The sequence below is a fragment of the Phycomyces blakesleeanus genome (assembly GCF_001638985.1).
Source record: "Phycomyces blakesleeanus NRRL 1555(-) unplaced genomic scaffold PHYBLscaffold_9, whole genome shotgun sequence".
NCBI classification, from domain to species: domain Eukaryota; kingdom Fungi; phylum Mucoromycota; class Mucoromycetes; order Mucorales; family Phycomycetaceae; genus Phycomyces; species Phycomyces blakesleeanus.
The window spans coordinates 552011-570723 of NW_017265142.1; the positions used below are offsets into that span (position 1 = coordinate 552011).

An 18713-nucleotide genomic window follows, 5' to 3' on the forward strand; every position below is an offset into this window, starting at 1 on the left:
CTTTGGCTGTCCTCACTCGTAGAGATCGACTATATACACTAGAGTGCTTAAATTTAATTTATTGCTATCAAATTTTTGCTGATTTTAAATAAAGATATAATAAAACAATCATAAATATCTCATAATTTTTATTTTCATGTAAGTGTCAATATATCACCATTTCGATACTTGAACTTTGCTCATTTAATTTTCACCAAAAGCCGAAAGTTTGCCAAAAAAAAAAGCTCATTTGGGTCCGAAAAACCTGTATATATTTTTTTTGTGTCGTTAAACAAGTATTTGTCCAATAATATTATGTCGGACTTCCACAAATTAGTATAATCCAATTGAATACCCTCTTTTATTGGAGTATTTTAATTTTTTGAACTTTTACGATTGACCAACCTTATTATACCAAACTGTCACTATTCAAACTCGTTCCAGCAAGAAAAAAAAATTAATGAGACGTTTCCCTCTTGTGGGTGGGCAAAAGGTTACGCGCACAGTAAGATTTTCTATTTTTTATTTTTTATTTTTTTTTTATTTTCTATTTTTTTTTTTAGAATTAAAATTTTGGCCCGATATATATATATATATATATATAAAAAGAAAGAGAGAGAAACTTCTAAAGACAAAAAAATAAAATAAAAAGATTATTACCTTTTTACTTACATTGATCATCAACTATGCAGCCCCAGGATTGGAACACTTTAAAGGTTTAAAAAAAAACAAACGCAAAAAGCACTAAGCACCATACACTACCTTTTTACTTTGTTATAAAAAAATACAAGAAAGACTTTATGACCTTTGTTTCTTTCTTTTATGCTTTATTAAAACACTGAACAACCGCAACTAACCCACGATCACCATTTTGTTGTTGTTGTTGTTTTTACTTCATTAGGAGGAGATCCAAACGAAATGTATAGCCTATGATTACGTGGATGCTGCGGGTAGGGTGAAAAACAAAAACAAAGAAAGGAATCCATTAACATTTCTTATTACTAAACGGATATTTCTATCATTGTTTTCTTTCTTGCTTTGCTTTGTATAGACGTCACCTTGTCTGATTTTATCATCGAATTACTCAAACTCGGCAAACAACCAAGCGAATTGAATTCAGAATTACAGAACTGTAAGATATTGTATTAAACATTTATATAGAAAGATTTGTAGAATTGGAGTTTAAGGATCTACACTACTTGATCACGTAACTAATGTATTCTTGTTTCGTTTCTCTTCTTTCTCATCGCCTCCTTTTTTGTCGTCACCTTTTTTCTTCTTCTTCATCGCTGTACCTTCTTTTCTGATCACTATTTCTCTCTCAATTTGTGTGTTTGTAAACATGTGTACAATGTAGTGGTTGGGTCTGATTACGGTAAGTTTTGTGAATCTTGTTTGGTGAATCTGATCAATTAACAAGATGTCTAATTAAATCTCACTTTATTCTTCTTCAAAAAATAAATGAATATTATTACCATGAATTGAATCATTACATCGTCATATACTCTAATCTAGACACCTACTTGACGGAATGGATCTTTAACAGAGTTGGAGAACTTGAAAATGTAAAACCGGAACCGGAAGCACAACCGGAAGCACAAGCTATGGAGGTTGAACCAAAGACCATAAAAGTAGAGAGACAGAACAGAATTTTTGCTCAGGCCATCAGCAGCGTTAGCTCTACACGAAACAATAATTCCGAATCACCCAGTAGAGCGTTGCCAGTTTCTTCTCGCCGTCCATTAGAACGGTCCCGCTCGCGCTCTCCAATTCGCCAACGTCGTCAGCGAAGAACATCAGAAAATGAAAGCACAAATGTATTTTCACGTTTAGGAGGACCTCAACGACGTGAATCCCCATCAACATGTAAGAAATATATATATATATATATATATATATATATGTATATAAAAGAAAGGAATGGAATGGGATGAATATAAGCTGACATTATTCTGTCAATTTTGTCTTTCTTTTTTTCTTTTTTTTTTCTTTTTGAAGCTGCCTTGGAGACAGCATCTACCAATGGCTCCGTATTTGATCGCCTGGGAAGTTCTCGGATTCAGCGTTCGAGCCGTATACAAAACGATTTTGATGAGGATATGGATATGGAGGAACATATTACTATCAATGATCGTCCAAAAGAACGATGCAAATACTGGCCATCCTGCAGACAAGGGGAACAATGTACCTACTTTCATCCAAAGACCATTTGCCCGTAAGTAAACCACCTGGCTTAAAATATGCATATCCATATACAATAATCAGCTTAATTTAATTTAATTTAATTTTTATTTTTATTTTTTCGTTATTTAGAGATTTCCCTCGTTGTCCTAAACCTGCCAACGAATGTATGTTTATTCACCCAGAAACACAACAAAAACCACCAGCACTTCCATTATTACAACAGCAGCAGCAACAGCAACAGCAGCAGCAACAGCACATGGCTAGCGTAAAGATGGCCATACCATGTCGATTCTATCCTTACTGCACAAACCCTGTCTGTCCATTTGTGCATCCTGCAACTCCTGTTCCAGTAACCCCAAGCCAAAGAATCCCAATACCTTGCAACAATGGTGCAGAATGTAAAAGACCCGATTGCCACTTCACACATCCTAGCGACTCTACTGCAGAGATAATCTGTAAATACGATGGCATCTGCACACGGCCAAAGTGCTTCTACAAACACACCATCAAAACACCTATCAAACCTATCCACGCCAATATGACCCTTCGAACCAACAACAGCAGTAATGACACTCCAACAAATCAACGACAATTTTCTGTCTCGGAGGTTTCTGAACGTATTGTGCTTGGTGAGAGTGCAGATCTGATTAAATCTCGAGTTACCGAGGATATAGACATTAAGGTGAGTCAATTGTTAAATAGATATGCATACAATTATTACTATTTTAGCTGTTTGACTAATATTAACCTACTTTATTGATAAGGATGTAGTAACTGACGAATAAAGAAGAAGAGCTAAAGAAAACAAAACTGGATAAGAAAAAGGAAGCGGAAAAAGGAAGAGGAGAAATACTATTTAAAACCAAATTAGATATATATATATATATATACATCTTTAGATATTTATATACACTATTTCCTGAAAACAATGTCGAAAAATCCGAAAATCTATAATACAAATATACAAAATCAGACATGTTGACGCTACATAACCTGCAGGAAATGGTGTATATGTAAACTTATATAGATATCTATACGTATTTATTTATATTATTATGATCTCAAGCTACAAAAAAGAACTCGTACACAATAATCCAAACCAATAAACCATTCATATTGCATAGAAGAAAAGAAGCATTTTTGTAAAAGTTACAAGAGATTTGATATCTGTATTTATTTATTTATTTATTGGTAAATATCGTTACATGTTAAGAAGAAGTAAAAGAATGATGTCTACACTACAAGAATCCCGATTTTCGAATTGATTCTTACACGGCCATACTCAGTTGTGCCGATGACTATTGCATGAAAGACCTTTTCAATGTCATCAGGAAGAGTGATGTAGGCCAGTCCGGCAGTGATGTTGAGGTTGCTGTTGACCAGATAATCGAATTCAAACTGGTTGTTGACATCTTTTCCAAGGTATACCGACTTTGGATAGACACAATCAAAAAGGACATTCCAGGTGATATTGTAGACTGTTCCGGTGGTCCAGACAACGCCATTTGTAGGATATGTGACTTGGATACAATCGATCTTTGGAAGGTCCTTTGTTGGATCATCAACCTTGTCTGATGAAGGAGCAGCCATAATGGAACCAATGCTGGTGGCGACAAGTAAAGCAAAGAAAATAAAGGCTTTCATGATAGAGAGAATAAGGAAGTATGGAGGAATGTGATTCTTTTTTGGTTTTTTGATGGATTTGATTCTGGTACAAAATGGCAGAGTAATTTATATGTTTTTTGGTTTTTTGGTTTTTGGTCATTTACTTAATATTTATCCATCGAGTTATGCCTTAGTATTTTGGGTTAAGAGGCCTGTCTTGATATTCATTGGTTTAAACAAACTGCCAAGACAGAGGTTTGACATGGCCAAGACATTGGGCGTGCATATTTACACACACACACAAAAAAAATACAATATATAACAAATAAAAGAAACAAAGCATTACTACCATTACTATTACTATTATTATTATTATTATTATTATTATTAATATCACTGCTCTTATCTATGGCCACAAATCCTCAAAGCAACAAGATCAATAACATTAGTTGAGTCAAGCGTATATCTTTATATCCTTCTTCTTTCTTTTATTTATTTATTTGACGTGCTTAATATTATATATTCGATCATTATCCACAACAACACTAGTTAAAGAACAATTCTCTCCAGCCTAAATAAATAAATAAATAAATAAATAAATATTATATGGGTATATGTGGCTATGTGGCTATGTGATGGTTTACGTATACACTGTTTCGGTTTATGCACAATAATCGCGCAGATGCGAGTAGGTGTTTGTAGAGGAGATACGCTGACGTGTTAAGTGTGTAAAAGCCACTCGGATATGTCAGTCATTTGAGCTTGCAGAATATTGTGCATAATTGTAATGGCTGACTTGACTTGATTTGTTTGTTTGGATATTAGGCTCTCATCCAGCGTCAATATTATGTATGTTGGATTAGCCACAAATAATAGTAGAGTAAAAAAAGGTAATGTGTACAAAAAATTATGGTGCTTTGTAATCTCTTGCTCTAACTTCAAATAAATTATCTGGTCTATCCAAAGTAAATTAAATTAATTTTTAAATCATATTTATATTTATCTGTATAGACTAATATCCATAGGTTTTATTACAAAGGCGTGTCTGTATGGGCTTGTATTTTTTCAAGCTATTTTCACCTCTCTCTTTCTCTCTTTCATCACTACCGCTACTACTACTGCTGCTGCTGCTGCATATACATATACATATAATGAATTGCTCTTAATAAGTTATATTATTACTATTATTATTTTGGGTTGCATTATATTGCATTTAAACTCTATAGATATTACAGGTGACATGAATTTCCAAATATATATATATATATATATATATATATATATATACATATATTGATCGTAATTTCCAAGGTTAGGGTAAAACTTTGTGTAAATGCTACTGTAATTCTCGAAGCACAAATAAATAAATATAAATAAAAAGAAAGAGTTATAGAATTACAAATATCGAGCAAAATGTATATACAAATTCTCATTTATGATTATGTCATAATTCTAAAAAAAAAAAAATTATTATTATTATTAAAGTGGTGTGATTTTAGAGTGTACATGTACAACAACCCCTTCAAACCAATATACATTTATATATAAACAATTTTCAAATAGATACACTTTATCTTATCTTACATAAAAAATAAAAATAAAAAATATTGATTTTTTATGTATTTCTGTTGATATCTAGGCAAATCCAAGGTGCTATATTACAACTTATTTGAGGAATTGATAATACTTTATACATATATGTAATTTGACCGATTAACTGATTGATTGATTATATGCTTTTTCTTTTTTTTCTATTAATATTTCATATGAATTGCACGTGGTAATTTGTACAAGTTCGTTTGCTTACTTGTACTCTAGTTATCTGATGCAAGCATTTGTCTGCAGAATACATCTATACATCTATACAGCTAATAGACAAGAACAAGAACAAAGAAAGAGAGAAAGAAAAGGAAGTGGGCTGTAAAGCCAATGTATTAAACGAGTACCACATTTAGAATATTCCAAAAAAAAAATATTGTCCTTTTTTTTTTTTTTTTACTTTATTTTCTGACCAACAATCTTAAGGGAACGAGGTTTTCTAGTGGGGTACGACATTTCTATCTAACCGGAATAATTAATTCTGACCACTTGTCCAGATCGGTCTCTTTCTCTAACCCTTCAGGGCAAACTTGCCAATAAAGAGATAATAATTAACCGCATATGCAATATACCAATAGCCAGTTATACAGCATACATTCACCTACTTTTATCCTGACTGGTATTAGCTATTATAATAAGAATGGATCCTTAGGGACCAGATAGAGTGAATCTATGCTGGCAAAAAAATACGATATGAGATTCAAGCTTTTTAAAACAGTGTTTTTAAACGCGCACTCATCTCCTTTTTTTTCGCTTATTCATGACAAGGGCTATTACAGGTAAGCTTTAGGACATTTCCGAGGTACTTTTGTTGTTATTCACCTGTTAGGTTTAAAAGCCCAACATTATCCTAAACTGTATAATGCGTGTGTTTTTGTTTTGGCTTTTCTGACAACATTGGAGACTCGATTTCCCAAGTACTCTGTATGAGTAGCAATAGTTTCAACAATGTAGTCCATAAACCAAGGATTACCCTTATCATCAATAGCATTCCTATGCTCATTTCCATATGGAAATCTTTTACTCATGTTGGAATTGTAAAGCATTGAAAAAAGAAAAAGAAAAAGAAATACTCGATCTCTATTTATATTTATATTTTCTTTTGAGTGCCATGAAGCACGATCTGATTTCTGACATTTTTCTTTTTTCTAAATATATGAAATTGATTTTGATTGGCTGTGATATTAGTTGGTAGAAGCACTGTAAGAAAAGATAAGTACAAAATATTAAACCACATAAGCTTTTCTCTATTTTCTGTTGTTGTTTTTTTTGTGGGAACAATAAGCTATGGTTTATCATGGTCGATCTCATGGCTATCATGCCAAATCTAACAAGATTTGATGAGAATTATATGTAATTGCATGTAATTCTGTGTAACTCTATGTAACTATGTAATTTTGGTTTGTGGTTAGGATTCAGAGTAATTCTTTAATAGTTCTTTTTATTACTGGGAACCAACAAGTATAAATCTTACCAGTTTATCCAGCAAGTTTGATTTTTTTTGTTGAATGTTTTGGATTTCATTATTAAATTATTTGTGCACATTTCTTTCGATTATTTATTTATCTATATATATATTATGCTATAAAGTAAGGTATTGCATTGTACTATATTGTACTGTATATATGAGTTTGGTTTAATCAGTGGTACAGTATTTCTATATGATACTCAAGATAATATATATATATATATATAGTAACCATAGTAACACACACCAAACAAAAGATATATCCCCCCTTTTTTTTCTTTTTTGTTGGTGATTAAGATGGATAAGCAACAAAGACGACACAAAACACACCCTTACTTTTTCTCTCTTCTCTCTCACGCACCTTTTATTATATTTTATTATATATATATATATATGGTTTTCATAGTCTTTTTCTGGTTTAATAGAATGGTTCTGGTCATGACGTCTATCCAAACAGCATTTCCTTTTTTTTTTAAAAAAAAAATACAAGAACAAAAACTCACACATTTGTTTTGTTTTATTTTATTTTATTTGATTTGATTTTTGTGCTTTTGCTTCTTTCTCTTCTTTCTCTTCTGTCCATCTGTCTCTATTCCTTACCCGATCTTAAATTCTACATCCCCAGGACAAAGCTGACATAATCATGCCTGAAAGAGATGTCTATAACCCTTTGTTGTTTGAAATTGCATGGGAAGTTGCCAACAAAGGTACAGAGAGATCTTAACAATTGGGTATCTAGATATCAATCTGTGTGTTTCAAACAAACAAACAGAAAACAATTAACCATACCTACCTACCTATGTATGTATGTATGTATGTTGGTATGCATTCTTTTAGTCGGTGGTATCTATACCGTAATCAAGACAAAGGTTCCGGTTACTGTCCATGAGTTTGGAGACAGATACTGCTTAATAGGCCCTCTGTCTTACAAGACTGCCCCAATGGAAGTCGAGGCTCTCGAGCCACCAAACGGGAAGATACGGGAGACTCTGGAAGCCATGGCTGCTCACAATGTCAAATACCTTTTCGGGCGTTGGCTTGTGGAGGGATCTCCTTATGTGCTCTTATTTGACACCGGTAGTGTCCAGCACAAGATGGACGAGTGGAAGGGTGATCTCTGGAGATCGGCAGGTATTCCGAGTCCCCCTAATGACACCGAAACAAACGAGGCCATTCTGTTTGGATATCTTGTTACCTGGTTTCTCGGTGAATTGGCTGCAAAGGTAAAAACAAATACTATATAAAATTTATAATATAAAGAGTATCAATTGTCACTATCGCTTTAAGAAACAAAAGAAAAAGAAAAAGAAATCTTGTGCGGCCTGTGCTTCTTTGTTCCCAAAAAAAAATCCAAAAAGCTGACTTGTGAGAATTATTGTGGGGTAGTACAATCAACCTTCCGATCCAGCCATTATTGCTCATTTCCACGAGTGGTTAGCAGGCGTATCTATCCCATTGCTCAAGAAGAGACGCGTTGATGTTACTACAATCTTCACTACTCACGCCACTCTGCTTGGTCGCTATCTATGTGCTGGGTCTGTGGATTTCTACAACAACCTGCGTGGATTTGATGTTGATCAAGAAGCAGGCAAGAGAGGCATTTATCACAGATACTGTATCGAACGTGCAGCTGCCCACTGCTCAGATGTCTTTACTACCGTCAGTCACATCACAGCCTATGAAAGTGAACATCTCCTGAAGCGTAAACCGGGTAAGAGCAATATTTCTGAATAGCTTTATTTGTAGCTGTAGCTGTAGCTGTAGCTGTATTTGTATTGTTGGGGTTCAATATAAAAATATAAAATAAAAGTGTAGAAATTTACCTTTCTTTTTAATTATGGGGTATCGATTTATTTATTTATTTATTTATTTTGTTGAAATATATATATATTTAGACGGTGTGTTGCCCAACGGTCTCAATGTAGTCAAGTTCCAGGCTGTTCATGAATTCCAAAACAAACATGCCCTCAACAAGGAAAAGATCAATGACTTTGTCCGGGGTCACTTTTATGGCCATTACGATTTCGATCTTGAAAATACAGTCTATTTCTTTACTGCCGGTCGATACGAGTACCGAAATAAAGGTGTCGATATGTTTGCAGAATCATTGGGACGTAAGTATAATGTATAGTATATGTTAATTAGAGGTGCCCTTGTTTATAAAAAAGCTCCAACTCTGTTTTATATATATCCTAGGTCTCAATGATCGTCTCAAGGCTGCAAAGTCAAATACGACTGTTGTTGCGTTTATGGTAATGCCAGCTGAAACACACAGTTTCAATGTGGAAGCACTCAAGGGTCAGGCAGTCACAAAACAATTGCGTGAGACTGTAAATGAGATTCAGGGACGCATTGGAAGACGTATCTTTGAAAAGGCACTAAGGTAATGATGATAACAAATACTTGTAAACACCACTCACTATTATCCTTATATACTCTTTTGCTTCTTTGTCCTTAATATTTTTTTTATCTATATCTATATACATTTCTTTAGAGGAGAAGAACTCTCGGCCGAAGACTATCTATCAGAAGAAGATCGTGTGCTATTAAAGCGACGCGTGTTTGCCCTCAAGCGCACTAGTCTTCCTCCAATTGTGTCACACAACATTGTGGACGATGGGAATGACCCTGTTATTAACCAACTCCGTCGCCTGCAACTGTACAACAAACCGGAAGATCGGGTCAAGATCATTTTCCACCCTGAGTTCCTCAATGCAAACAATCCTTTGCTTGGTCTTGACTACGAAGACTTTGTCCGTGGATGCCATCTTGGCGTCTTTCCTTCATACTATGAGCCTTGGGGTTATACTCCAGCAGAGTGCACTGTAATGGGTGTACCCTCCATCACAACAAAGTAAGTCCTTTTATTTTTTAAAAAAAAAAGTTTAAACTAATTTATAATTTATTTCAATAATAACAATGATAATAAAATAGCTTGTCTGGCTTTGGTTGTTTCATGGATGAGAATATCGAAAACTGTGAAGACTATGGTATTTACATTGTCGATCGTCGGATGAAGTCAGTAGAGGAATCAATCCAGCAGCTGTGTGAGCAAATGTTCCGATTCTGCCAAAAGACTCGCCGCCAGCGTATCAACCAGCGTAACCGTACCGAACGTCTGTCTGATCTGCTGGACTGGAAACGCATGGGCCTTGAGTACATCAAGGCACGCCAACTGGCCCTTAGACGGGCATATCCGGACTCGTTCGTCGATGAAGAAGAGGACGAAGAGGTGTTCCGGAAGATTCCAAAACCGCTTTCGGCACCTGCAAGTCCACGCGTCCGCAACCTGGACAGCTTTAATGTAGATGAGGACGCAGAGGAAGATATCCCTTCGTACCAGCTGCGATCCAAAAAGGAGTACCCGGCCATGAGCCATCAGAATGACAAGACCCGAGAAGATGAACTGTTGCGAGAAGGTGACATCAAGACATTGAATAAGCTGTCTATCGGTGACAAGAAACAAAAGAATCCTTATTAAAAAATAAAAGTAAATAAATAAAAATATATATTCTTTCTCATTTTTTTTTCTTTTTTTCACTTGCATTAAAATATGGCTGTATCTGTGCTTGTATATATATACAATTTATATAATACAAAATATAATATAATATAGTATAATATAAGCATCAAGTAAAGAACAAAACAAAATTGTTGGGTGTCTTTTTATTTTTTCTTTTACACAAGCACAATATTGGAATTGCAATGACCAAACCCATTCCTGTCACTGTATTTACTGGTTTCCTAGGAAGTGGTAATGTGTACATTATCTAAAAGACATTCCAATTGACTCCCCATTTAACTACAGGAAAAACCACCGCCATTCTCTCGCTTATTAGGAAACTTCCTTCGGGTTACAAGACATGTCTATTGAAGAATGAGTTTGGAGACATTGCAGGTAACAAACCACAAAAACACATAAACAAACGGACAAACGAACGAACGAACGAACAAACGAACACAAACCGAAAAGAGAAATATATGAAACAAGAAAAAGCCGAGATTACCAATAGCTTTGAGCAATCGAAACCAAACATATATTAATACTCTACTTCTTTTGTTTTGTTTTGTTTTGTTTTGTTTTGTTTTGTTTTGTGCTCTAGTCGACAGTCAGCTGGCTAAAGAATCCAATATTGGTGTACAAGAAATGATGAACGGTTGTCTATGCTGTGTATTGGTTGGACAGATGAAACGCGCACTTCAGGAATTGAAAGGTAAAAAAAAAAGAAAAAAAAAAGGATGACATAATATTTCGGTAAGACCGAGTGTTTGGAATATTTATATATTGACATAGAGAAATACAATCCTGACCGCATTATTGTCGAGACAAGGTTTGTTGCAGACCAACTAAATAATCAATTATGACGATGGTGATGATGGTGATGATAGCTTAACACAATGTATTTTTTTGATTTATTTAATAAATCTTGTACAGTGGCTCTGCATTCCCTGGCAAGTACTCTACACAGCAAGACAAATGATTTCCATTTGGTGTCCCATATATACAAATATTAATGCATTAGATATCTAGCTCCAATTGCATGGCAGATTCGTGAATTAGCATCAGAGGGATTTGTTTTGGATTCAATTATCACTGTCATTGACTGTGTGAACTTCCGGGGCTATGAAGACAATAGTTACACGGCCAAGTTACAAGCCCAATACACAGATGTGATTCTCTTGAATAAGCATGAGCTGGTAAGACAAGGCCATATACAAATCAACACTTTTTTTTTCTGTTTTGCTCACCTTATTATATAAATTATTCAAAAGGTCTCTGAGCGTGATTTGGACGATGTTATTGACCATGTCAATGAACTCAACACAGACACGCCAAAGGTGCGCTGTAGTGCTGATGGAATATCGCCTGATCTTGTGTTTGGTCTTGACACTTCTCTATTCCAACTCAACCACGACTCAACTGGCGGATCACTGGTACCACTGGTGTTCAATCCCGACCACCACGCCAATGAAGTCGATCTACTCCAGGTTATCGAGACCACCGAACAATCTAAAGAACCCTTGACCGAGAAAGAGCTCGAGAGATTCTTGGCCACCATGCCAAAAGAAGACATCTATCGTATCAAGGGGTTCGTCAGACTCGACACCGGACTCTCGATTCTCAACCATGCCTTTGGAAGACACACTCTCACACCCGTCACACATGCAGATACCCGTGAAGAAACCCAGGCTGTTCAGATCAAGTTGACCGTCATGGGCCAGGACCTGAGAATGTATCAGGCGAAGATTAAAGACGGTCTGGCAAAAAATGGCACTGTCACATTGACTGCTGCTCACAAGCATCAGCATTAAACATTTATTTTATACTGTATTTTTATTATTTTTATTATTAAAAATCAAATCAAATAAAATAAAGTAGAGCGTATAAAGAATACTAACAATAATAAGAGGAAGGAAGAGGTAAAAAAAAAAACTGGGTTTTTTGGGATGTGTGATAAGGATTAAAGAGAGATGAGTGGAATATAATGGATGCTGGAATGTTAATAGTAATAAAAGATTAAAGAAAAAAGAATGCTGGTTGGAAACAAATTTTAACAGGCCTGGGCTGCTACTTGCTGAGGTGCTGCTACTTCCTGCCGGCTTGCTACGACATCCTTGACAACCTGGACAAACTCGTCGACATCTTCCTTGTTAATCTGGTGGTGGAGCACAAGACGGGACTTGGTACCCATTCCGCCAATCTTGATGTTCTTGGCCAAGAGGGAGGGCATAAGGTCCTGGATAGTGATGCCGACCGGAGCAGTGTCGATGAGAACCATGTTGGTGTGCACGGGGACCTGGAGCGAGATTCCAAGCGAGACAAGGGACTCGGACATGTACTTGGCCAGTTTGTGGGTGGCTGGCATGGTGGGCACGATGTTGTCGATGCAGTACTGGGCAGTTGCGGCCATAAAACCGGCCTGGCGCCATCCACCACCAAACAGCTTGCGAAGGTGACGGGCACGGTTGATGAACTCGCGGTTACCGACCAGAATGGAGCCAATTGGGGCGCCAACACCCTTGGAGAGACAGAGAGACATGGAGTCGAAGCATTTGCCATACTCGCTCAGCGGAATTCCGGTTTCTTGAGAAGCATTCCAGAGACGAGCACCGTCAAGATGCATAGCCAGGCCACGACCGCGGGACATTTCAGAAATGGCACGGATTTCTTCAATGGGGAAGATAAGACCACTGAGGGTGTTTTCGAGCGAGACAACCCGGGTAGGAGCAGTGTGGAGATCGGCCTCGATGAGGTTTCCCTCGATTTCCTCGGCAGTGACATGGATGCCGTTGCGGGCAATCACTGGGCTGACTGAGGCACGAGAGTGGAAGGAGATACCTCCGGCTTCCCAGAGGTAGACATGCGAACGGGAGTCACAGACAACCGAGTGGGGAGGGGTGGTGAGATGAGTGCAGAGACCGAGCTGGTTTGTCAGAGTACCACTGGAGCAAAAAAGGGCATCTTGGTGGCCAGTTGTTTCGGCCATGTAGGCTTCAAGGTCACGGACACTGTTGTCTTCCTAAAGTATTTTTTGAAATACATCAAAAAATAGGAAAAAAAGGAAGGGGGGGGATACAAGGTTTAATTTTCTTTTCTTTTGTGTGATTATGATTCTTAATTTCAGCTATCCAAAAAATAAAATAAAAAATTCTTACCTGGAAAACATCATCTCCTCTGGAGGCCTTCTTCATGACTTCAAACATTTCATCAGTGGGGGCAGTTACTGTGTCACTTCTGAAGTCTGCAACCTTTCTTGCACCATCAACCTCCAGCTTTGGGTGGGTTTGGTCATTGCTAAGGTTATTCTGGATGTAGAGTCTTGAAACGACTGTGCTTGAAAGAGAACGGCGGGCAAGCAGGGGAGCGATCATTCTTCCTCTAATGGACATCATATTACTAAAAGAGGTTCCACTCTGTAAGAAAAAAATTTTAAAAGGCAAGATGAAGGCTTCCACTCTGTAAAAAAAAATTTTTTTATGGTAAATTTGAAAAAAAAAATATAAGGGACTGCTTACTTTTCCCACTTCTATAATAAGCATTCATCCCATTTCAAAGGGCCAGGGGAGGGAACCGTGCAGAGAATGAAAAAAAAAAAAAAAAAAAATTAAAAATACGATTTTATAAACCGAAGTGAGTCATATCGACCAAAGAAACGTATATATAAAAAATAAAATATAAAATAATTTAGGGGCTTGTAAGGTAAGGGCACAAGATAGTAAGACACAAAAAGTAACTTGTTGGTTTGGGTGAATATGACTTGGTATATAGTTTGATGAGTTTTGCTGACAAAACAATTCCATTCTCTCTAATCTTTTTTTTTGGGGTGGAGAATTAAAAGTGATTTTTAAACTTAACCGCCCAGCACCGAATACAGATTTTATAATACAAACCAAGGCAATTTATACACAAAGAAGAAGAAAAAGAAGAAAACGATTGAAAGGTTTCTTTATTATTGCACAACCATAGACCCATTTCTGGGTTAATTAATGGAGGTACATTACACAAGCCATACATTACACACAATTTACAATACAAAATATACACTTTCTGGATTTTATTTTTACATGTACGTTTTAAAGCTGAATCTTTGCCATGGTTGAGGATTACTAAACAAGTCCAATGAACTATCAGTATATACTGAGTAAACAAGAAGAACCCGATTCTAAAACATATTAAAGCTAAAGTTCCTTTTTGATTTGTGTTGGCAAAGTCGAATTGAAACAAATGAAATGCTTTCTTTTGCAGGGCTTTTGAAGAGGAGAAGAAGACAAAGAACTAATAAATGTACTTGTTTTGCTTTCTTTTAATAAAGAAGATATCAGCCAATATCGGTTGGTCAAGTTTTTTTTTTTTTTTTTTTAGCTTACATTCTAATAACCAAACAGGTTTCTTCTTCTTCTAGCTTTCTGGGCAAGCTAGCACTGCCTGCTAATGAAGTAGAATTCCATGTTTTACAAATTTCAATCAGTCATCCTAATTTTTTATATTCACAAATTATGGATGGCATGTAATATGGTCGAGTACGTGTAGCCAATTCGTTGCTTGGAAATCTCTCTCTCTCTCTCGTTTCAGTTTTATCTTGTGTACCTACAGGGTAACATGTCTTCAATTGATCTGTACATAATTGAAAGCTTTGGTGTTTGAAATGTGGACAAACTTGTCACTCTATTGTGTTTTCATTAATTCACAAACTGTTCATTTTTTTTTCATACACCAGTAAATATATTTTCACAAACATTATCCAATTAGATCCACAGAATAGTTCTTTTTCCCTATATACGCACACAAACAGGTGTATGAGTTTAATTGGCCTAAATGTCCAAAGTGTATATACATATATATATATAAAATGGCTAAAATAAGAAATTTTCCTATGTAGAGTATTTGGTTTATTTTATATTACACCTTGACTTGATCTTCTTGTTGGGTCCCTTTGCATATCTTTCTCTGTGAAAATAGAGCAGATGAATATTCATAAATATTTGTTTTTATTTCTCTTCTCTTTACATGAAAGTATGGATACCACTTTTAGCTAATCGATTATTAACAATCGATTCACAATCTTTGTCTACTTGAAGTTCTTCTTCCGGCCTTGCGTAACCTGCCACTATTGAAACCATCTTGTTTTCATGGAACTGGTTAATGTTTTATATTGTTCTTAATACAACAGGCCTGTCACCTATGTAGCCAAGCTATTATTAACTTTTGTCATAATCAATTTGAACAGTATTCTCGCTTAATAAAGTTATGGGATACTATGGAAAAGAGACGTCAATAATACCCTAAAAAGAAAGAGAGAAAAAAGAAAGGCAATTGATAATGAAGTTTACTTTGCTTTATTTTCAGCATTGAATATGCTCTATGTACATATTTAGAAATTCTGTTCAATTAATGTTGTGCTATTTTGTTGTCTGGTACTTCTTACCAGTAAGACTACAAATCCGGCACAGACAACAATGAATATAAATATAGATTTGAACATCAAGTTCAATTCTATCAATACATTTTATATGATCTTCAATAAAGGAAAACTCAAACAACAAAAACGTTGTCGAAATGCATAGTTTGTGGCACACTATTGTGGTTCCAGCTGTATTGATAATATCTGATAAAAGTGTAATGTTTACTACTACTACTATTACTAATAGCAATTAAAAGGCAAGCCTGTGCTTGAACCTCACTATACAATTTTACATGCGTCTGGTTTGGTAACCTTTTGACATTTTTATATGCTTTATACTTTACATCCCTCCCGGACCATTACGTCGCAACTAATTTTCCATTTTATTTTTTAGATATTTTTTGACCGAGTGTTCCAAGGAGTTGACCTTCAAAAAAAAAACAGCTTGAACACCAAGATGACGTAATGATAGGGAACATCCAATTTTCATCCTTGTACTAGAACGATAGGTGCTTGAGTTCACGTGAGCTATACTTTCTTTTCGTCTTAAGGCTCACATACACACTCAAACTCAAACTCACACATATTCAACTAACACACAATTACATATACACCCATAACACACACACACACATATATATTTATACAAATAAAATACGTAACAATAGCAACATGGCAACCATGTTAAAAGCAAAAGCCTTGTTCGACTGCAATGCTGAAGACGAAGGCGAGATATCGTTCAAAACGGGTGATATTCTTGTTGACGTAAAAAAATCAACAGAGCCTGACTGGTATGTCGGAAGGCTCCAGGGAACTTCAACAAGAGGATTGTTTCCTTTCAACTATGTCGAGTTCATCACCGAGAATTCTGCGACACTTCCAAGGCTTATACCAAACCAAGATTCCTCGGAATCAAGCAAGAACGCAATGACCGCAAGTGTATCTCCACCAAATTCCATAATGTCTTCAACCTGGTCAGTAATCTCAACCAATCTAGTGAATCCTGACGAAAACGACAACCAAAAACCACCGTTATCTAAGCCTGCAAACAAGCCAAATTCAAGCTACGATGCATTCGAATTCGCAATGGGACCTTCTTCATTCAAATCATCAAGACCTCTGGTGTCGCCATTCAATGGAAACAACACTGCACATGAACAGCTCTCTTCTGCGTTACAATCTCCGGGCATAAAACCAAAGCCCGCCGTTGGCCCTAAACCGGCACAGGCTGATATGCCTGTCATTAAAAAAGATCGTCCGTTTGATACTTCTTTTGGATCATCATCGTCATCTTCTTCTTCTTCAACAGCAACAACAACAACACCAGTGGCAGAAAAACCAAACTTCAAAACACCATTCATGAAGAACGATATTTCCTCTAGAACCAGATCTCTGTCCACATCAGTAGTCACTAACCGGGAAATACCAAAAGCAGTAAAACCTTCTCTGTTACAAAAGGATCAAGATACACGACGGGCATTCGAAGGTGCTGTAGGGAAACTAGGTACCATGACTCCTAAATCGCTTCCTAATACAAGATCTGGATCGTTCTCTAAACCTGGAGTGACCAATGAAATTCAACCCAAACTTCAACTCAAGCCGTCTGAGGACCACATTGAGCACGACGAAGACGAGGAGGATGGCGAATATCAATTGGTCAGGCCCTCTCAGCTTCGTCACAAACAACAGCAGATACCGGTTTTATTTGGTACCAAACCACCAACATCCACTCTTAGTACAAAAAAGTCGCTGGACTCTACAATAAATAAAAAGCAATCGTCCTTGTCTAGCTTCCCTGTGTTGCCCGTATCTAATAACCCTGCACCAAAACTACCATCTAGACCAACTTCAAAGGCAAATAGACGATCAAAGGCATCGCACTCGACAGAGCTCAAGCCTAAAACAAACTCTTCCTCTGCACAATCCGACAGTATTATGACAATTGAAGAAGAGAATAATTTGCCAGACAACAACAACACTCCCATCGTCAACAATAATAACAACATCATCAACAATAACAATATTAATAATCATAATCATAGCAATAATCTTAGTCATAGTCATATTCATAACAACAACAACAACAACAACAACAACAATATCAGTAGTAACCGCGCGCCTCCAAGTTTAAAGCCAAAGCCGGCACAAGTATCTGGCATTATTACTCAATCACCAACCTTGCCTAATCGACCCAAAGCAAGAAGCACATCCAACCCACCCCCAATCCTACCCAAGCCTTCTGATACACCAGGCAGTAGTGGGCTACACACAAGTAATCAAACCCATCGACCTCCACTTCCGCCAATTGTCAATAAGCCTGTCATAAAACCAACCGCACGTTCTGGAATCAGCAAAGCATTCAATCCTTCTCCAAAGACTACAGATTCTGGATCTTCAACCAATTTGCCAATGCTATTTCAAGGATCTACTATAGCCCCAAAACCGAATCTGGGACCTATACCTAGCTTACCGGCTCGACCAGCCAAGGAATTATGGCAAGCGGTTAATGCCGAAGACAAGAACATCAAACCGTCTGCGATTTTGAATAACCGATCTCGATCTGCAACGAACCCAAGTTATAATTGCGACAATAGTAGTACTAGTAATAACAACAGTGGTGGGAACTCTGCCGATTTGAAATTCCCGGCACCACTTTCACTCAAGTCTACAGTGGACAGCGTAGAAAAAGATTCTCCAATAAAAACGGTCGACCTAGAAAAAAAAGGCGCACCACCACCACCACCATCATCATCATCATCAACAACAACACAAGCTACAGCTACAGCTACAAATCTAAATACAAATGCAACTACAGCTGCAACTGCAACTACAACAATTAATACTGGATATCGTCCACAGCAACCGATACCTCCACCTTCAAAAACTGGGTTGTCTAGTAGCAGTAATAGTAGCAGTAGCAGCAGCAGTAGCAGCAGCAACAGCAGCAACAGTAATAATAATAATAATAACAACAG

General features: G+C 36.6%; 6 protein-coding genes across 6 annotated transcripts; 3 read left to right on the forward strand and 3 right to left on the reverse strand.

The window, feature by feature from the left end:
* The first annotated feature begins 411 nt into the window (after window positions 1-411).
* PHYBLDRAFT_186752 (CCCH-type zinc finger transcription factor) lies at window positions 412-3290 on the forward strand. Its single transcript, XM_018439277.1, has 9 exons — window positions 412-484; window positions 672-695; window positions 881-929; window positions 1031-1111; window positions 1337-1354; window positions 1495-1845; window positions 1978-2194; window positions 2293-2845; window positions 2928-3290. Exons 1-9 carry the CDS (start codon window positions 440-442, stop codon window positions 2946-2948), a joined length of 1359 nt encoding a protein of 452 aa, XP_018292304.1. The 5' UTR covers window positions 412-439; the 3' UTR covers window positions 2949-3290.
* Window positions 3291-3396: 106 nt separating this feature from the next.
* PHYBLDRAFT_71467 (hypothetical protein) lies at window positions 3397-3807 on the reverse strand (the record flags this gene model as incomplete). The annotated part of the gene is made up of 1 exon (XM_018442475.1): window positions 3397-3807. The coding sequence occupies one exon, from the start codon at window positions 3805-3807 to the stop codon at window positions 3397-3399; it is 411 nt and encodes a 136-aa protein (XP_018292305.1).
* Window positions 3808-7373: 3566 nt separating this feature from the next.
* Window positions 7374-10477, forward strand: PHYBLDRAFT_186753 (glycosyltransferase family 3 protein). Its single transcript, XM_018439278.1, has 7 exons — window positions 7374-7542; window positions 7673-8058; window positions 8222-8546; window positions 8731-8949; window positions 9032-9218; window positions 9330-9689; window positions 9770-10477. The coding sequence occupies exons 1-7, from the start codon at window positions 7479-7481 to the stop codon at window positions 10314-10316; spliced, it is 2088 nt and encodes a 695-aa protein (XP_018292306.1). The 5' UTR covers window positions 7374-7478; the 3' UTR covers window positions 10317-10477.
* Window positions 10478-10531: 54 nt separating this feature from the next.
* PHYBLDRAFT_186754 (hypothetical protein) lies at window positions 10532-12222 on the forward strand. The gene is made up of 7 exons (XM_018439279.1): window positions 10532-10589; window positions 10644-10733; window positions 10939-11049; window positions 11130-11166; window positions 11271-11287; window positions 11367-11533; window positions 11609-12222. Exons 1-7 carry the CDS (start codon window positions 10541-10543, stop codon window positions 12146-12148), a joined length of 1011 nt encoding a protein of 336 aa, XP_018292307.1. The 5' UTR covers window positions 10532-10540; the 3' UTR covers window positions 12149-12222.
* A 165-nt stretch (window positions 12223-12387) lies between these two features.
* Window positions 12388-13708, reverse strand: PHYBLDRAFT_111980 (hypothetical protein; the record flags this gene model as incomplete). Its single annotated transcript, XM_018428255.1, has 2 exons — window positions 12388-13356; window positions 13493-13708. 2 exons carry the CDS (start codon window positions 13706-13708, stop codon window positions 12388-12390), a joined length of 1185 nt encoding a protein of 394 aa, XP_018292308.1.
* A 689-nt stretch (window positions 13709-14397) lies between these two features.
* Window positions 14398-15457, reverse strand: PHYBLDRAFT_71463 (hypothetical protein; the record flags this gene model as incomplete). Its single annotated transcript, XM_018442474.1, has 4 exons — window positions 14398-14461; window positions 14705-14765; window positions 14929-15002; window positions 15345-15457. The coding sequence occupies 4 exons, from the start codon at window positions 15455-15457 to the stop codon at window positions 14398-14400; spliced, it is 312 nt and encodes a 103-aa protein (XP_018292309.1).
* Between the last annotated feature and the right edge of the window lie 3256 nt (window positions 15458-18713).

Bases quoted from the DNA above. Each gene is read 5' to 3' on its own strand.
- PHYBLDRAFT_186752 (XM_018439277.1), top strand. From the start codon at position 440: ATGAGACGTTTCCCTCTTGTGGGTGGGCAAAAGGTTACGCGCACA. The intron at 930-1,030 runs GTAGGGTGAAAA...TGCTTTGTATAG, and splicing joins TGATTACGTGGATGCTGCGG to ACGTCACCTTGTCTGATTTT. The intron at 1,846-1,977 runs GTAAGAAATATA...TTCTTTTTGAAG, and splicing joins ACGTGAATCCCCATCAACAT to CTGCCTTGGAGACAGCATCT.
- PHYBLDRAFT_186753 (XM_018439278.1), top strand. From the start codon at position 7,479: ATGCCTGAAAGAGATGTCTATAACCCTTTGTTGTTTGAAATTGCATGG. The intron at 8,547-8,730 runs GTAAGAGCAATA...ATATATATTTAG, and splicing joins TCTCCTGAAGCGTAAACCGG to ACGGTGTGTTGCCCAACGGT. The intron at 9,219-9,329 runs GTAATGATGATA...ACATTTCTTTAG, and splicing joins ATCTTTGAAAAGGCACTAAG to AGGAGAAGAACTCTCGGCCG.
- PHYBLDRAFT_186754 (XM_018439279.1), top strand. From the start codon at position 10,541: ATGACCAAACCCATTCCTGTCACTGTATTTACTGGTTTCCTAGGAAGT. The intron at 10,734-10,938 runs GTAACAAACCAC...TTTGTGCTCTAG, and splicing joins TGAGTTTGGAGACATTGCAG to TCGACAGTCAGCTGGCTAAA. The intron at 11,050-11,129 runs GTAAAAAAAAAA...ATATTGACATAG, and splicing joins CGCACTTCAGGAATTGAAAG to AGAAATACAATCCTGACCGC.